This window comes from Rhipicephalus microplus, chromosome 5 (assembly GCF_043290135.1).
Source record: "Rhipicephalus microplus isolate Deutch F79 chromosome 5, USDA_Rmic, whole genome shotgun sequence".
NCBI lineage: Eukaryota > Metazoa > Arthropoda > Arachnida > Ixodida > Ixodidae > Rhipicephalus > Rhipicephalus microplus.
This window is the reverse complement of record NC_134704.1, coordinates 12,677,479-12,697,746: the sequence shown is the minus strand read 5'-3', so window position 1 is coordinate 12,697,746 and position 20,268 is coordinate 12,677,479. Positions and strand designations below refer to the sequence as shown.

Here is a 20,268-nt window from a genome sequence, read left to right as displayed (position 1 = left end):
TTTTCGCTCGCTTATCTTTCTTCACATTTACATTACAATTACTTCCCGTATTATTCTCTAGACATCTTTTGACATTATCGTCTGCAAGTTCTCATTAACAATATACAGAACGAGGCCCATGTCATACGAATCCATCAAGGAATATAATAAGATATTACGAACGTGCACTTTGTACATCAGTGCACTTTGAATTTTACGTCAAGCAAATGATGTGGATCGCGGTACATAGAGAACCTTAATCCACCACCGCCCTCAACGTTAATGAGTCTGCTTCCCACGTTGCACGAGTACTCATTATCCGTGCCTGATTGGGGTCCATCTGGTCGAGGAGGAGACGGATCGGAAGCATAGATGGCTAGACGATCCTCATTCAGCGCCATTTCCGTGTGCTGAAGCTTCATAATGGACATTACGCAATTCTATAGAATGTCGAGGTGCAATATCTGCCTTTAGGCCCAAAATCGGAAAAGTATTAGGCGGTCGCCTGGAGTCGTGTTGAAAACAGCACCTACACGAACACGGTACACCTTACCCGCATGTTTTATGAATTATAGCCCTCCTCCCAATGTAAATTATGCGATAATAGGGGAGCCACCCTGGAGCACATACTCAGGGATTGCGATATGATTCAGAAGAGAATCAGAGTCCCCCGAATGGAATGGGAGTGTTGTTGAGCGCCGCACTGACTAGCTCCGATCTCCCGGACCAACTTTGGACAATTCAGAAAGCCCTGGAAGCAAGCGAGAGACCTAGTCTGCCTACTGTCCCAGTGTGACGTAGGCACATCACAACAATTTTTAGCATATTCATTAAAGTTCCTCACATTCAGATGCTTCAGCTTGCTTGATGAGCACAAGATTTTATCTGTTAAGTTATTTACGTACAGTTCAGCTCTAATGTTTTGTAAATTACCAGCTTTAATTGGGATACACTGAATGTAGCTCCCCTAAGAAGACTAATCACCTCAGGTCAACTTCTAATTATAATTACTTGCTACTACGCACTCGCACTAACTACGGCCAGAACACATCTCAATTTTCTACCTATAAACTTTGGAATAGCTTACCTGCGCAACATTTAACTGTACCAAAAATTTCGCACTAACTACGGCCAGAACACATCTCAATTTTCTACCTATAAACTTTGGAATAGCTTACCTGCGCAACATTTAACTGTACCAAAAATTTCGCACTAACTACGGTCAGAAAACATCTCAATTTTCTACCTATAAACTTTGGTATAGCTTACCTGCGCAACATTGAACTGTACTAAAATTTTCTATTTTAAGGCATCTATAAAATCTTTGCTAACTGCTGGTTGCTCCCTGTAGCGTTTATAATTTTGTAACTTGGATTGGAATAGGATGGAATGGAAAACAGCTACATTGGGTCCTGCAGAAATAGGGGACGCGTTTCTTGCCCACGTTCTTTAGTTTTTATATGAGATGTTTTCATTTTACTTTTTGTTCGATAAAAGGTTATTCTATTTTCAATTACACTTTAACACTTTCTTACTTTTATTGCGTTTTGTTTTTACTGTATGAAGACTTCGCATTATATTGCTTTGTATATTGTATTTCGCATTCTGCTTTTTATTTTATTGTATTCCTTCAATGGCACCTGATATGTCAACTGTTCATGCCTGTTGTTATTTTGTCGCCTTGTGATTCATTGTTATTTTTTCTTCTATCATTGCTGTACATATTTGTACTTTGTGTTTTATAGTATTTTTAGTTGTTTTTATATTATTCGATAACTTTTTAAATTGTTACTTCTTATTCATCACCTACTAATCTTGTGTCAATTTTTAAATTCTCTTTTCTATAATTTTTAACTCAGGGTCCAGTTTCCAGTATTTATACTCTGGGATTCTCATATGTACACAAATATTTTGTAACTGATGCAAATGTAACCAATAAATTGAAACAAACTGCAAAATCGAAAATTGACTGAATAATTTTCTGGCACAATCTTCAAAAACCATATTATGATATTGGTGAACTCTAAGGTTTGATGAAAACTCTTCTGGAGAAGATTTATGGTTGAAAAAAATTACTCACCAAAGAAAAAAATAACTCAAAGCATGAGAATCGACATTTCGGTACTCCATACGGGTGGCGTGTTCACGATGAGCGAATGCATGGCGGTCTTTGTTTTGTACCAATCCAAATATGCAACGTGCGTGCGTGTACCTCAGGCAGTGTACCCCGTGTTTGATTTGTCGTATTAGTTGTAGATTGTGTGCAGAAAAATTCGATGAGTAGGCGGGATGATATTCTTTCCACTTTTTACAACGAAAGCTGTTAAGAGATCGCATCACTGGTCCCGTGCGGCGCTGTAATAGTCTGCCGCCAGTGTCCGTAACCACCATCACAGAAAACAAAAGAACAAAAACAAACTCAGTAAATAAAAAAAAAAACATTGAAGACACAATGGAATTCAAACTTGGGTCCCCTGCGTGCCAGGCCAGTATTCTACCACTAAGCCGCGATAATTGTTTTTACTTTATTGCCTAGCATATAAAGAGTGGTCACATTTCAATACTCGACAAATTACAAGTGAGTCACAAAATACACCCACAAAATTCAATGAAGAACCACCACTTATGAGTTGAACTGAACCAAGGCGGTGCTTGGAACTCCTTAGCATGGCCTTAGGCAGGCTTGATGTCGGAAAGGGAATTGCGTTAATATGAGTAATAAAGCTTTTTAGAAAGGCAAAATAACAACCAGGCGCCTTCAATGCGAATTGCGCACCGATTGTGTCGCCCAACGATCCAACCTGTTACAAAAGCTTGTTCATCCCCAAATAACTGAGGTGCATGCCCTTTTTAGGCGTTATTTTTCATAGTCGTCAGCCACTGCATAAAAAGTTTGCACAACATTTTTCGCAAGTGTACATAGTGAATATCCCCCTTCTCCGAAGAATGCCGGAGCACAGCATGGTGAATGTTGGCTTTCTACACAAAATGTATCATTATTTATGGCTTAGTGGGTACCCTGCAAGTGTGCTCGTAGCAGTTACGCCAACAGTGTTCAAAAATGCTCTGAAAGGCCACTCTTCCAGCTTTCCCTGTGACTTTACTGCGCGTTCCGCGCAGGCGAAGTGGTTTTTCTGATGATAGAACCCGCTTGCCAGTCAAGACAGTGTTCATTGGGCTACACCAACATGATGTTGGTGTAGTAATTTTTTGAGGTTTCCAGTATCGCCTATGTAGAACGCCTGATAGTCTTGGCACGGTAGTTTGTAGACGACGCCAGTGCGTTTTTTTCCTTTTCAAGGTTGCCTCATAATATTATTCGTGCAAGTGACCATGAACGTGAAAGTCAGCGAAAAATAGAATTTTTAGTTACAATTTTAGTAAACAGGCGCTGAATTTCCCAAGAATAATTTTAGAAGGACGCGAAGCCGTCATTTTATTTCAAATTCATCGTGAAATCGAATTGAAAACAAGCACAGAATTGGAGACAAAATTTAGGATGCAAGTAAAAAAAAAAGTTCTCATCAGGCTCCTAAACGTTTGCAGCGGTCGAAGCTGTCATACTTCCGTATATTAAAATAGACACTCGGCACATGTCTTCACGGGTTCACGCAAAACAAACTGATGACTAGCGAATTCTGAATAGTAATATGCGAATCGATGAACCATGACAGCATATTTACGTAAAGAAAGAAAGAAAAGAAAGAAGGAAAGAAAGGAAGAAACTTGCGCTTTGAAACACATAAGGAAGCATGGGACAGCGTCAGAGAAATTAGATTACATTCTAAGTACAGGTAACAAGTGCTGAAGTGTTTCTCTCCCATAATGCAATGACCCTGTGGTAACAGACAGACAGACGTCGATGCTGTGAAACCACAATCATATATTTCGTCTGAAGCCATTTAGTCAGACGCAAACAAAAACAGCCGCGACCATCTCGTGCATGCTGTACCGTCGTCGTCACCGTATTCTTCTGGGCAGGTTCTTGTGAGACGCACTAGCGCGCCACAACCTAAAGGCAATTTTTTTTCCTGAAGATTGTCAGAACAGACAGGCAAAAAAAAAGCTGGGGCTAAACACAGTTGCAATATTATTAAAAATGACAGTTTTGTCGTTAATCGTACTATTGTTGTTCGTCTTCTTTTGTGACGTCCATTTTGTATATTTTCTTACCCCTTTACCCCCTTCTTCACCACAAGGTAGCGAGCCAATCAGAAAATTGGCTGATATTCCTGTCTTTCCGTTTTTATTTTCCTCCTCTCTCGACCTATCTGCTTTACGCGAACTAGCGTAACCTATTGAAACCCTAAATCACCTCCAACAGCAGCTGCCTGCTACTCTAAATTCATCATAATCGTCGTCATCGTTGTCATCGTCATCTTCATCATCATCCTTACTACGTCCACTGCAGGACAAAGGCCTCTCCCATGTTCTACCGGTCAACTCGGTCCTGTGCTTGTTGCTGCCATTTTATACCCTCAAACTTTTTTATCTCATCTGCCCATCTAGCTTTCTGTCTCCCCCTAACCCGCTTGCCTTCTTTGAGAATCCAGTTAGTTACCCTTAATGACCAGCGGTTATTCTGTCTACGTGCTACATGCCCGGCCCATGTCCATTTCCTCTTATTGATTTCGACTATGATATCCTTAACCCCTGTTTGTTCCCTGATCCACTCTGCTCTCTTCTTGTCTCCTAAGGTTACACCTACCATTTTCCTTCCCATTGCTGGCTGCGTCGTCCTCAATTTAAGCTGAACCCTCTTTGTTAGTGTCCAGGTCTCTGCTACGTAGCTAAGTACCAGCAAGATGCAGCTGTTATATACTTTCCTCTTGAGCAGCAGCGATTGCGCAGTGGTTAGAGCACCAGCCTTGCATGCGAAAGGTCCTTGGTTCGAATGCCAATGCCGCCCAGTTCCCAACCAGATTTAAAGAAAAAATCCGCGTGGTGATGGAACTGCATAAAGAAGCCTGGGGTGCAGCCTCACCGGTGACCACCACCGGCAACGCACTCCCTCACCAAAGGAGGATTGGCCACCCTGGTGCAGTATCTGGCCACTACCTCTTACATGCATACATCAATTAACTACTCGCAACTACTACGTATCAAAATGTGATTCGATGAGACCTTTCTCTTTGCCATCATGGCATCTGTAATACTTTTCTATCGGAGTCACATGAACACCAATTCCACTCAAGTCATGTTATCGGCCTCAAATGCATTAACACACTGAGCAGTATCAGAAATCACTGCGTCACCTGAGTGTTACTGTGTAGATTCGATCAATGATACCACTTACTATTACTTACTAGTAGACTTCGAAGTTGCTGTAAAGACAAGTAGGCCCTTTCCAATTGACGACGTGTAACTTCCCTGTATCACCTTTAAATGTTTCTTGTTTCTTTCTGATGAAAGAGTGTTGAAAAAGGTAGGGCAAGTTACGATGAATAATGAAATACCACAGATTATGTTTTTATCACAGGGTGAAAACACCAAGTCATAAATATGCAACCATAACAAGTAGAATGCATGAAGTTGTCACGTTCTATTGAAAAAAAAAACGAAAAATAAACGCGAGGATTCACATCTGATCAGTCACACTGGGGACTACATAACAAAGCAGCCGATGCTGTGTGCTCGCTACAGCGCTTTAGACCACAAATATCTCGGAATCTATAAGTAGACATGCACAAACCAGCAACACAGTTAAGAGGAAAGACTTGGCCGAAGGCAGTCGCTCAAACTGAGTTTCATGCCTCACAGTGACCAACTAAACTTGTTCCTTTCAAACGCAAATGCACTTATACGTCTTTCAACTTACGTGTCATGGAGCTGCCTTCAAAAGTGTTCAAAGGGAAGAAAAAAAGACAACACTAAACTAGTGCGCTTGGGCTTTAGGAAAAGAAAATAGTCATGAAAATAAAACGCACGAGCCATGCCTCGTATCCAAATGCGGAAGCTTCAATAGTTATTTGGAAGCTCCGCAAACAACAAATTTTAACGCACGCTGGCATTATGCTTCTCACTGAGGCACGAAAAAGTCGTCGATCCGGCGGGACAGTCTACTCTGTGATCGGCAAACTACCATCACCATTTCCCTGGCCGAATTTCTTACGGTCTCTCTCGGTTTCATTATGTTATTATTCACGCGCAACACGCGCTACCAGGGCGCAAAGGTGACGCAACAAGCACCGTTATAGAAAGAAGCGCGCGTTACACGAGGCGCGCGAAAATAATCCGGAAACCTGCGCTTACCAGGCTTTCGCCACCTACCTCTCGCAGCGCCGCCACTTTCCCTTTCTCCCGGCCGCACGTTTCACCCTCTTGAGAGAGCACAGCGGCGGCGGTGGATAGGGAGAGGGGCAAAGTAAAGAAAGAAACGATAGATACACCTTCTGTTCTGCTTGATCTCTCTGTGGGTCGTCGACGCTGAGGTCTTTTGGCGTGCCTCTTCTGGCCGGACCCGGGAAATGGCAAGAAAGGGGGCAAAGGACGGAACGTCGAGAGGGAAAATGTGGGTCCGGCGGCCTCTTCATGTTCTCCCCGGAGAAAGCGTCCTCCTCGAGAACGCTCGCTTCTCTCCTTACCGTTTTCGTACGCCGGACAAGCTCTGGTTCCTTCCTCCCCTACCATTCGACACCGGGCGACCCCTCGCCCGGACGGAGGACAGCGCGGCCAGCGCAGAATCAGGAGAGAGGAGCATAGTCCTTATAAAAAGCCTCCTGCCACCCGAGACACGGCATCAGTGCTGAGCGAGGCCTCCTCGGAGCCCAAACGGCGCAGCACAGAGATCTCACACACATGGCGATCACAAAGGTAAGAGGAAAGTGGTCGCTTCCTATGGCGTCGCACGACGAACGCGCGGTGGCTACCGGTCGTGTGGAGGAAGCGACGAGGAGGAAGCCGCCGGGATAAGACGCACGCGCCTCGTGCCAGACACGCTATTCAAAGGCGTGTGAGGCGGCGGCCAAAACACGCAGGCCGAACGAAGCCGCCTCTCTGTTTTCCCAGCGCGGCCGTGCGCGTAGACAATGCGAGGAAGAGCCAGTCGGGATGGGGCCGCGTTGCCACTGTGGACGAGCCAGGAGGAGTCAGCTCACCGCGCGCATGAACAGTCGCCCGGGCGATAACAGTGCTTTCTTTGCTTTCCTTATTTAACATAGGAGGCTCCATTATTTTGGCAGCAGTTGTGTCACATCCGAGTTTAAAAAGATACTGCGTCCTAAGTGTCCCTATGCTTCCCTTTAGATAAAATCGATCACGTTCATATAGAGCAGCTACAATGCTGAGGAAGTGGGGGCGTCCTTTTAGGAAAGATTTCTCAGGAAAGGTTTCTCGATATCACAACCACTGGTGCCTTAGCGTTATTTTAAGCCAAATACATTAGCTTCTACAGTTAGCTATCTTATTTCTTGCTATTCTTTGCTTATTCTGCCATATAAATTTCAGTAACTATGAGCTAAACTGAAAAATTTCTACCTTAAATAGTAAATGAAGGGTTACTTGCCCATGTTCCTTATGTCTCACGCGTCTATGCTACAAGCTTAGCAACTACGTCCCTAAGCAGGTACTAGAAGTGTAAGGTGCGATGACGACAACGGATAGAGGGAGACTAACACACGCTGAGTGCCTGTGCGTGTATCTGTTGTCTTTGTAGCACCGTACACTTCAAGTGTGCTAATAGAACACGTCCAGTCTGCCATTCATACACCTTAAGCAGATGTATCTTTTCCATGGTTGGTACACTCCTGCACGCCCACAGTACCGTTCTCCTCGTTGCCCATCTGTACGGTCACAGTGTAAGAAACAGTGGCAAGTATTTGGCCACGAGACAAAAGCGAGCTCCGGTGGTTGGCACTTCTGCAACAATTACAGCTGCAAAAAAACCAAGCATTGTAAAAAGCCGTTAGGTGAACATTCAATGTACTGGTGCAACCTTCAGTTCAGTCGCAATGTTTAAATCAGCGGCATGTTTGGTACATCCTCCTGCTAAATTGAAAATAACTTTTTGCCTTATCTGCATGGCTACCTTGAGCCCTGAAAGTGCATACACGTTATTTGTGTTGTTGTCTATTTGTATTGCAGATAAAGTGCGTGATGAGCTGGCAAATTTGATCGCCTTCATTTTCGTTACTGCGCTTACTGCACCATAGTTATTGACGAGAGTTCAAGTAGAAGGTGATGTTCGAGTTGGCAAATGAAGTAATGAAACTAGATTGCTCGACGAATAAGGATCGGCTTTACGAGATACATAAAATAAGCATATAGAAGAGGCCAATGACACAGATGCTGCCTTGCTTCGATGGTTTCTGCGTCTGACTTTTTTTTTGTGCTTTCCACCATAATGACTTGAAGTGACGCTGACACTTGATATGCCGCCTTTGTCGTCTTTTTGATCACCACAGGGCCTGATATTGTCCCTCTGCTGGGGCTTGGCCCTGTGTGGAGGACTAGGCGGAGGTGGCGGTGGTGACTACGGTGGCGGAGGTGGTGGATTCGGTGGTGGCGGATTCGGTGGAGGCCACGGTGGAGGAGGTGGATTCGGCGGTGGACATGGAGGTGGCGGAGGCGGTGGTCACGCCGTCAGCGTCCAAGGTGAGACTAGCCGCCCCCGTTTCTTTTCTTTCAGGCGGAATATTGAGAAACCAGCAACAATTAGGGCATTGTAGCTGATTTCTTTCAGATGACTACAACGTGTAATGAAGGAGGTAAAGAAAAATCGAAAAACAAAGCAGGAAACCTGGGGCTCCAATTGAAGCATGAAAGGTTAACATTAACGTTATTTATTCTCTACTACCTGTTCTAGGTAGGAATGGTTTCGATGGTTCGCGACGGTCATTATTTTAGATGCTAGAGCTGCCGAAAGAGATGTAAAAGAGATTCAGAAGGAGAAAAAGTTAGACAATGTGGACACTTCGGCCACTGTTGGCCGCGGTAGAGCAGAGGTTATAGCGCTCGGCTGTTGACCCGAAAGTCGCCAGTTTGATCCTGGCAATGGCGCTCCCATTCCGATGAAAGTGAAATGCTAGGGGCACCTGTACTAAGTTTCTCAGTGCACAATAACACAAGGTGGCCGAAATTTCCAAAGCCTCTCATGATCACATGGTGGTTTTAGCACATAAAACTCCGTGGTTATTATTATTATTATTATTATGATTATTATTATCATTATCATTATTATTATCATTATCATTATCATTATTATTATCATTATCATTATCATTATCATTATCATTATCATTATCATTATCATTATCATTATCATTATCATTATCATTATCATTATTATTATTATTATTATTATTATTATTATTATTATTATTATTATTGCTGTAGACACACGACTAAGTTGATTTAGCTTCGCTCACCGAATCAATACAAACACGAATAATATAAAAAAGGTCCACCTGTGGGAGTTTGCATTCATTCCACGAGTGCCATGGGATCCTTTTTCGATCTTGAATGCTGATTTTGAGTATAATAATTTGCCGCGTAATCCATGACATACTTTAGAATATAGCTAGTTTGTGTTTAGCGCAAATGTGACACGATTTTGTTGACTTTCGATGTAGTGGTGGTGCTGTTATATAGCTACAACTTATGGTCAGAGAAACTTCACCAACTTGAGCCAAGGTCAAAATGCATTTTCTATTTTCCCTATACTGCTGCAAAGAATATTAGGAAAGAAGAAATAAACGTATGACGAGGCCAGGGTGCGCTGGCTTTGTTATTGTCCACTGGCTTTGTTATTTGTGTTATTGTTATTGTCCACTGGCTTTGTTTTATGACCACTGGCTTTGTTATTTGTATATTTTTTTCACGCCAGTATCTTGTGCAATGGAGCTCCAACTCGTCCAAGCCTTCGCGTTAATACCTCACACTTTTCAAAATAGCAACAAGTTCATTCATAGATGAAGCAGCCTCTGTATTTTAAGAGAAAAAACAGGGGATTGCGTGCTTCAGGACTCTTTTTCAAAAATGAGAGTCAATTTCAAGCCATTTTTACAGCATGCGCACTCCATACGTAGCCCTTTAGCGAATAAAAGTTGGCTTCGCCTCAATAAGAGTCGTCTTGCAAAGGAGCACGCTTTCCGGCATTGACAGATTCGCCATTTGTCAGAGAAATTGGGCATGTCACACTGTCCTGTTCAGATTGAAAAGGAGAGCTGACTAATCGTGTATTTGACTGTTACTGAGGGCTTCAGAATATATGGGCAAGTTTAGGCCTTCGATTAAGACTGCTGCTTGGAAATAAAGAGTGAATGGAGAATGGTAAGTGAAAATAAATACGCAACGAGTGACATGAGGGCGAACTATAACTAGACCGCAACGCCAGAAAAGGCAAGCTTTAAATTATAAATTCAAAATTCATAGTTGTTTCTTTGTCAACCTTATGCATTACAGGCGGCCAGGCTGCATAAGCAAGCTCGTCTCCAATGTGGAGCTGGTACAGCGCTGATAAATAATCAAAATTTTTTGGGGTGATTCTTTAAAGATATTTAATAAAACCATGCCCAGAAGTTGTACATTTGAATTAGGCACAAGGTAACTTTTGTTTCACAACCAATAATGAATATTTTCAAAAGTGAAAGAAGAGTTGGAAGCCTGGAAAAATATTGATGGCTCTATATAGGCCCCAACACAAGTTGTAGTATGAAATAAATAAATAAACTAAATAAATAAATAAATAAATAAATAAGTAAATAAATAAATAGATAAATAAATACATAAAAGTCACATCACATATTTTAATATAAAATCTCGTATACTAGGAGGGCTAATCCACGCCTTCAAGGCTTTTTTAGCCGAGCGATAGAATGAAGGGACCACTGTTTTCCACAAAACTAATGTGGCAGCTGCTTGTAAGCACCATTGTATTGTGAGCGACGTTAAGGATTCAACATGTAACGCCCCCAGGCTATTACAACGGTGTCACACTGGCATTTCAGATCATGATCAGAGTCAATTAAAATTGGATGCCTTGATCGCGATCGACAATCTTAGCTGCTATATGGTCCAAACTGATCCGGGGCGAGTTTGGGGCTAAGGTCAGTCAAATTCCAATCTGGGAACGGGATTTAAATCAGCAGATTATAATCGTCTTCATCCTGATAGGACATGATCGCGATTAAAAGTGGCCGTGTGGCTGCACCTGACCCGGACCGGACTTAATGCGGATTGGCCCTGATAGCGATCTATAAATACCCGTGCGAGTACGGTATTTCTTCAACGAACGTAACATGCCCAGACCCTGTACTTTCTATTATGTTCTAACGCCTCAGAGAGGGGTGTCGCAACTTTTTCACAGCCATCGAAGTTCCTTCAACCGTGGTCAGCGGTGGCGGCGGCGGTGGCGCCATCGGTGGTGGCGGAGGAGGCGGTGGAGACACCGCCAACGTCATCGTCATCAAGAATGGAGGAGGCGGTGGCGGAGGAGGAGGAGGGGGAGGCGGCGGCAGGGTAGTCACCACACTGCGTCGCTTCACCGCCCACGTCGACACCAGCTCGGTGCCCATCGACTTCCAGCACGTTCAGGTATTGTGTTATTCGAGCACGCAATGCGACGAAGCGAGCTAGATTAAATGCCGAACTGAAGATGGGGAGGCAATCTGTCGTATCACTTTTCTTGCCGGCTTGTGTGAGCAAGCAACAATAGGATAGAAGAACTGGGTAAGGATAAGGACACAAACAAACGAACACCAAAAAACGGTGCGCTAACGCAAGCTTCAACTTTATAATCCGAACATACACACAAAGCGAAAAAAGGTAAAAAAGCAAAGAAGACGATAGTTGAGCAAACATAAACCAGAAGCGAAAACAAAAACAAATAAGTGATTCCTGAAGTCAGATCACAGCTTTTCAGGTGATGTGGTGTGTGCGTATTTTTTTGTATTTCATGGCCAATCTCACAGCTGACGCCCAAAAGATAGAAAACGTATAGACTAGCGGTTGCCCGCACTGCGCGTTAGTTCAAGTACATCTTCATTTCAACTTTTACCATACTCCGTTTCCACAAAGGCGGGGCTGGGGTGAATAGAACTGGTGAACAGGAACCACGCTACATTCTCAGTAATCACTGCCATTTCCCCCTAATAAGCGAGTTCTTGCGCCATTTCGGGAACCCGTGGTTGCTCCAGCCCCTAATTGTTAAAGTCCCTCACACGTAGCAGTTGCTGCCGCAGCGTTCTTGTGGCTTTAGAGACGGCTCGAACGCATGGTGCTTTAGCACCAGGCTAATTTAAAGAAGTGCTCATACATATCGCTACGTACCAGTGACATCGAGATGTCACTATACGGAACAGTAGCATGTGCACCTGATGCATTTAGAAAACAAACACGAGCAAGCAAACAAAACACAAAAAACAGATGATTTATAGTAGAATGCTGCAGCCAGTCACGAAGATTGGATGCAATAAAGAGTCAGTCAAGGCGTATTTAGAAAAAAAGAAAGTGATAGAGAGCACTTCACACTTTACTATAGAATAACTGCATAAAGCTGTTCCTCGTCAATTGTGAAAACAAAATCGATTTGTGTTTAAAGCAAAATGCCTATAACTTAGATCATTATATAAAGTATGAATTGCAGACTGACCACTAAAAGTGCTTCATTCTGGTGGTGGTGCCTCTTGCTACACCACTGCGCTGTCGGCCTCACCATTGCACGCGTATACAAGGCTGGCTTGTTTCCAGACCAGAGTTGGCACAACACGACGTAATAAATAAGTTACCGTTAAATTTTTACGGATAAGTTGTTAAGAACTATGCGTACGAATTGTTTTCCGTCTAAGTTTGATATAAACAAAACAACTTACATTTTATAGCCACCTATAATGAAATTAGAAAGTAGAGTAGTATAATATTATGCCTAGACTTTCCAGAGCTGTCAAGGTGTGGCGCTGATATCGGGACGGCATATATAACTGGCATTAGAAATCATGCTGGAAACACAAGGACAGTGATAGAACATTTAGACAATCTGCGAGCGTTTTGTGTTGAACAATAAATACTAAGAAACTTCCAAAGCTTACTGTAGGGGCAATAGGACTTCTTTGAATATTTAGCCATAACATCAGCACACAAAATTTGAAGTATGACTCTTGAAAAGATTGATAATGTACTTTGATATGAAACAATGTATTCGAACAACACTTAGATTATCATATGCTGATTTTGTGGTATAATCCGATGGGGACCAAGATTTTGATGATTTTGTCGACGGCCACTGCGTGTATGTCCGCCTATTTGATTAGTTAAAAAATACCCGTATCAAATGTAACTCACTAAATGCATCGACCTTTATGGGGAAACCCTGGAAGAGAGATTTTTCGCATGTAACGTTTGCAGAGTAAGCACCGCAGCTGCCTTTCTAAACTTTTAAAAGTCCTAAGAATATACGGTGTGCCAATATACGCTGTGCCAAAAAGAAAAAAAAGAAGCAAACTACAATATATAGTTTGAAACAAACTGAATCATGTAGTTTATTTTAAAAGTGCCATTTCGTATACCCATACATTATTTTCGCTGACCTTGACAAGCAGCTATTTTGGCCTTAGGCATGCGGAAAAAAGAAACTCTCCCTCCTTGATTCTATAAGGAACTTTATTTTAGGACGAATTCGTAAGCCGCAAATTAAGAACAGTGTGCAAGTTGTGTAATGATCAGATTTCTCTTGTGTTTCCATATCCATTTTTGAAAGAGGCCACCTACTGTCCAAAATATTGGAGAGGTTGTGCTTTGTGTACCAAAACATCCATCTGTACGATAGCTCTGTCCCCGAAAAAGTTATTCTAACGGCTACACATCACTTCCTATGTTGACAAACCCGGGAGCGAGCAGCGAGTCGGATACGATAAGAGCCTTTCCTTTTTCCTCGCCGTGGAAGGCGGAAACATGGCACACGGCTCACGATCGCGGGAGCTTGGCGGCATTGCTCAAGGGAACAAGATGAACGTAAAAGGCAAGAGGGAGAAAACGCGGCTGGGAGCTTGCGGAAGAACCACAAAGGAAGCAAACTTGTTCAAAACGAATATCGCCCTTCGTGCGCGAACTTCACAATAAGAACGCTCGACGCGAGCTAAAATAACTGAAAAAAAAATTACGCTTCACCTACAGGATGCACCCGGTATACCGTGCTCGGCGTGTCTTTGTTGTGTGTGCGTGTTTGTATCTTCCTTGTTAGCCGGGACGATATAAATGTGGGCGATATCCGGCCGAGAGAATATAGCAGCGAGTCAGCTGCTTCGTAATAACTTCCGCATAACGACCGGGATAATCGCTCTCGGCGGTGGCACTGCGGGTCCATCTCTTCGGGCGGGACGCGACAGGACGATGGCGGTTCGAGCAGCGCTCCAGGGGCGTCGTCGTTTCGAGCACTGACCTCACGGTTGACACGGACCGGCTCTCCGCCACAGAAGACGCGGCACGTGGGCAACGGGCAACCCCTATACCGTTCAGAGTCTTCGTTGGAGAGGACTGATTGTGCTTTGTACGCCGTGTTAGCAGATAAAGCATAGACAGTTCCTTGCTCCGGGAATAGGTGCCTAGAAGGCACAGAAGGTAAGGAAAGCGCCACTGAAATACTGAGAGTCCACACACCTCTCCTACCACCAATAGACTTGATGTGCTCTCCTAAGTGTATGCAGGATTCGGCCCCTCCTCCATTGTTCTGTCTGTTCTTACCCTTTTCCACCTGTACAGGTGAAAAAAAAAAACGTCTTTTTTTGCTTCTCGCTCACTCTCTAACGGCGTATTCGGTTGATCGTTTGCGAGCGTTCTGGAGCGCTCCGAAGAGTGACTGCACCTTCGGTTCGTAGAATTCAAGCACTCTGACTACATTTGATTTTTCCTTTAGAAGTGCCAGCCTCTGACGGAGCGTTCCCGGCCACTCTGACTTAAAAGTGAGACATGGCACGATCTGACCGGGAGGACGAATCACGTGACACAGACCGGTAAATCACGTGGTTGCCGGCAGGTGAACCAGGTGAACCGCGCCAACAGCGCGGTTCACCTGCGAGCGCATTTCGAAATGGGACATCGCCGGGCGCGCAACACTTCGTGCACGTGCGTTCACGCTTACAATAGTGCCTCAAATATACTAGCGCTCTAGAGTTACCAAGCTATAAATGCGCCATGTCAAAATACAGGCAACTAGCGATGATGGAGAAAACGTCAATGCTGTCGTTACAGCAGCTCGTACATAGCCAATGATTTGCCTTGAATATGGCAGCTAGGGCGATCATGATTACCGGACTGATCTGAGCTCAGAAGGCTGTTGCCACGCCCAGACATGTCACAGATGTACACTGAACTGATCACCGCCCTTTGTCGATGCGGCAGAGGAATGTTTACCCGGAAGCTTTCAGCGCTAGCTTCACGGTGGCGCTACAGGCGCGCTGCTAGCTGTTCTGAGATTGTCGACATATTCGGTTGGTACGCTGCTTCGCGAGCTCCGATTGTGAGCTGCCTCGGCATCCGGCAACTCCGAGCCAGAGGACCAGATCAGCCAACTGAATATGCCATATGTAACATTGCCTCAACCTTTCATAAAGGGCATACCATTCTTACAATGATCAAGCACATGATGTCTTTACTTGCAGGTTTTCCTAGCTTTTTAATGCGACGAAGCAACAATTGCTTCATTTGAGCAGGGTCAATCAATTGAGTAGGGTCATGACGCAAACATGTGATTAAGGTCTTGACACGGTGGAGGTGTTCCATTCATCAAGCATTGAGGGGAGGAAACTGCTTGCGCAGTAATGCAGTCAAGGTAGAAAGAGGAGCAAAAAAAAAAAAAAAAACTAAACAAGCACGACGAATTGAATGGCGGTACATCAGCGTTCTTGGTCAAGAAACAATCAAGGCTAACGCAGTGTATAGGAATAAGTGCACAAAGATAAGCAGGGCATCTGGAGATAAAATTTCAGGAGGATATTGTAAGATAAACAGTGGCACAACCAGATATTACCTGGCTTAGTACACTGCACTGGCGGAAAGAAAACGAAATTCAAGACAGAAAAGAATGAAAAAAGAATAGGTAAAGAACCAACACACATACACACACGAATTCAAACGCTAGGGACATTTAGCTTGCCATAGAATATCATTTTCATTGTTGGGGTTTTACGTCACAAAGCAACGATATGGTTATTAGCGTGGACGTAGTGACTTTCTTCGGAGATTTCAACCACCGGGGGGGGGGGGGGGCTTAACGTGCACCTAAAGGTACACAGGCCTATAGCATTTCCCCTCTATTAAAGATGTGGCTGTCGCACCTGGGATGCTTGTAGAAGATGTGGGCCTAACCGCAATGATTGAAATGCAAGTATTTTTTTATAAATGACACATTCGCCTCATTTTTTTCCTGGTCCACAGATTCCCAACAAGTTCCCTAGCAAGCCGATCAGGCCTCGCGTCGGTCCCGTAGGCTACATCGTCGCCATGGAAGGCCAAGCCCAAGTTCAGGGTGGCGGAGGAGGCGGCGGCGGCTTCGGTGGTGGCTTTGGCGGCGGTGCCGGAGGTGGTTTCGGAGGCGGCGGCGGCGGCGGTCACGAAGTCTACGAGGTCAAGGCCGTATCCAGTGGAGGCGGTGGTGGCGGTGGATTCGGAGGTGAGTGCAAAAAACGAACAGACAAAACAAAAAGCGGAAGGGGGGGGGGGTGCACTTGAAATACATGCCGGACGTGATAGCGTGCCTTCAGATTTTTTGTGTAAGAGTTTTTATGCAGTAATATAAACGTGTAACGTTGCCGTAGGAGAAATAACGTCACATTGAGAGACGCAACGCGAACAGACACGCAGACCATTGTAAGAAGCTGGCAGTTATCCGATCACGTATCCATTATAAGCCATGTTTATCCGATCACGTATTCATTACAAGCCATGCCCTTTGCTCCTTAGTAGGACGATTACAAACTCGGATGTTTGATTAAACAGACCTTAGTCCTTGAAGTACTGAAAAAAAAAGAAAATGGAGAGGGAGGTACAACGAGCTGCAAAAAAAAAAAAAACAAGAATTAGCACAAAACTAGGATTTAGTCAAGAATATCGTGAATATAAGGAAGAAATAGAGGCTAAGGTGAATGGTATTGTTTGGTGTAAGTTGGAAAGAGATGTCGATTCGGAGAAGTTATGTGATGCGTGAGAAACTGGAAACATTTTTCGTGCCACACTTAACAGGGTGAATCGAAACCCACTGAAAAATTAAGCAAAATGCGACAGAGAAACAATGAAAACTTTAAGCTAGGCCACTGTTTAGTGTGGTTCATTCAAAAGTGTACTGTTAAAACATTTATCCGACACACTGACATACGATCTGGCTGAAGCCGCCACCATTCTGAGCTATATTACGTTATCAGGTGCACCGGATGCGAAAGCCAGCAGATCTCTGGACCGAAGGCATTTACAAATTAGACCTTGAATTCCCCTTCACGACCTTCTCCTAATTGAAGTTTTTTTTACTTCCAAGCTATACTTATCTAATACTGGAGATTGAAGGGGAATTGAGAAAGGGGGGAAGGAGGTTAAGTAGCCTTTACCAAGTTTGTGATCTTACACGTGAAACTGAGACTGTGGAAATAAGGGAGGCAACATTTGCTAGAATTACTGACAAATCGCATAGCATGTCTGAAGTCGCGCGCTTAGAGTCTCTAGCGAGAAGAGAAGAGAGATGTAAAAGAAGGAAGGTACGAAGGTTAACCGGAAGAGAGGCGTGCTTTGATAAGTTGTTCTAGCAAGGATAAAGAGAGAAGAAAAACTCACATAGATATGCCGGTGAATATATGTCAAACAATTAGGATAACGACACGTTCATTGCGAACTCCCGCCTTTTCCGTCAAGGCGGCTTCGGCGGAGGACATGGCGGCGGCGGCGGCTTCGGCGGCGGCGGTTTCGGCGGAGGACATGGTGGTGGCGGCTTCGGCGGCGGCGGTTTCGGTGGAGGCCATGGTGGCGGTGGAGGAGGTGGTGCCAACCTTCAGGCAGTTCCCGTCCACGAGGAGACCAAGACACACTCATCGGGAGGCGGCGGAGGCCACGGCGGAGGCTTCGGTGGCGGACACGGCGGCGGCGGTGGAGGTGCGCAGGTTCACAGCGTCGAGGTCGTCAAGGTCGCCGAAGGAGGCGGCGGCGGCGGTGGATTCGGAGGCGGCTACGGCGGAGGCGGTGGCGGCGGCCACGGAGGACACGGTGGATGGCAATAAAAGGGTGAGTCAACTGGTGCCTCCGGGTGAACTTGAAGTAATTTGTTCGCTGCAGGAGCATGAAATGACAGCTAGACGAAAAATCGTCGGAACGCGGTTTGCGCATTCTACTTAAACTGAGCTCATGATTGCTAGCTCCGAACATCTCGCTATTTGTACCCAGTTGAAGTGCTGTTTATACGAGCCACCTCATATTTTAAGCGTGCTGTTCCGTAATAATATAGGAACAAAAAACAAGGAAAGTAAAATGTGTTTGTCTCGTGCGTGTATGAGGATACAGATAAGGTCAAACCAAGGATTATTTCACTCACTAAGTGTAGATATAAGTGTCCCACTTTAATATGAGCTAGACGAAGGTAAAGCAAGGCTGAAAATGTGATTTTTTAACAGGTAAGGAATTGAAGGAGACGTTAGAAAATACGTTACAGCGGTGATGTTAAGCTTGTCGGTGTGCCGCATAGCGTAACGTGAAAATTATCATCATCATGGACGAGTATGCGATCCTTTTGTCCTCTTCATCTTCTGCTTCATTTCCAGGGGGCGTACGACGATTTCTCTTGGTGGGATTTAATAACTCCGATGGATGAGAGAACTAATTGAGAGAGAGAGAAAGGGTAGAAATACGGAGAGAAATAAACGGAAGAAAGAGAGAAATGATCAAGAGAACTAGTAGAGCGAAAACGAGCGAAACGAGAAAAACAAAACTAGATAGAAAAGAGGGAGCATGTAGAGCCATATGTACTTCGGAATGGGAGCAGGAAAAAAAAGAGAAAAGCTCCGCTGATCTCTCTGTCTTCGTCCCACTTTTTTTATACTATTCTAGAAGCGTAGAAACAATATGCGATAATAAAATGAAAGCGATCAATGTTTAGCATATTCGAGTATACCACAGGTGCCACTCATTCACTCGTTAGATCGCGATAATTCGAATTCACAGAATTCTAAGTTCGCAACAAATCTTTTTCGATGTTCTTGCAGATTTTCTCAAACCCATTCTGTGATCCAGCCGACCGCTGCAGTCGTCGCAGCGAACACTGCGAGGCTGCCTCCCTCAAAGCAAGCAGACCAGTGCACCGAGAGCACCCCCACCACAGTTCAGCGCAAGAACGCCCTCGAACGAAGCTCGCACGGGAAGGCACAAGGGCCATGCTCTCCGAGATCGTGTAATATATTGTTGACATCGCGCGCCCGCGGCTGCCCGCGGGACCATTCGTGGCCCCGCTCACCGTGACTGTTAATAAAATCATTTGTACATATTGTAAAAAAACGAAACCCTTTCTGCCCAGTTAATTCTACGGTGCGGCCTAGTCGGTACGGTGTCTTTATTGACACTGAGTTGCTAGTCACACGCACAGACCTATAATGCCACCTTCAAACCTTCAAAATGTTTCAAACTCTTTTGCTTACGTATATTTATGTTCACCAAGCGTACATAAACGCTGCGGTGACCTTACAGGCGTGCGCGCGTGTATGTTCAAGTGTGTGTCTGACGTCACAAGTGGCGAGAGCAGTTGCTTAGACAGCTGGCTGCAACGCCAAGAACGTTGAAGCCCACTTTGTAAATTCCGAAGTGTGATCGGTGAAAGCCTATGGTCATTCACCTGACTATGCTATATTATTTTGTTTATTTTTCTTTTCTTTCTTTGTTTATCTCACACTCTCTCAGTAACCACGGGTTGATGAGAGAGTGTAACGGAGAGGGGCCACAGCTGTGGCGGCGCAATTGTTGCTATGCTCCTCTAAACCATCACGTGATTGCTGAGGGAGTGTGAGGGAGAGAGGCCCCAGCTGGCACCGTTTCAGGGCACGGACGGTGCAACGGACGAACGCGAGTAGCGGACATTAAACGCTCTCGTCTTAGCACAACGTCCCACTAATACCCGTCGTCTCACTAAGAAGTCCGTTTGGCCGCCATGACGAAGCAGTGAATGCGGCCGAAACGAATCGGAGTGGTGTACGAAGTATTGTTGGCAGCTAACTCCTGTAGCATCCGACTAGACGAAATCGTGCGAGCGCAGAGACCTACGTGCTATGTATCACTTCAACGCAAACTCAGTGGCAAGACCCAGCACGTGCCAACGTACGAGTCGTTTTC

At 44.6% G+C, this 20,268-nt stretch overlaps 1 protein-coding gene across 1 annotated transcript; it reads left to right on the top strand.

Annotated features, from left to right (window-relative positions):
* Positions 1-6,687: 6,687 nt before the first annotated feature.
* LOC119175010 (uncharacterized) lies at positions 6,688-19,439 on the top strand. The gene is made up of 6 exons (XM_037426172.2): positions 6,688-6,792; positions 8,382-8,571; positions 11,285-11,511; positions 16,348-16,582; positions 17,812-18,177; positions 19,152-19,439. Exons 1-5 carry the CDS (start codon positions 6,778-6,780, stop codon positions 18,171-18,173), a joined length of 1,029 nt encoding a protein of 342 aa, XP_037282069.2. The 5' UTR covers positions 6,688-6,777; the 3' UTR covers positions 18,174-18,177; positions 19,152-19,439.
* The last annotated feature ends 829 nt before the right edge of the window (positions 19,440-20,268 follow it).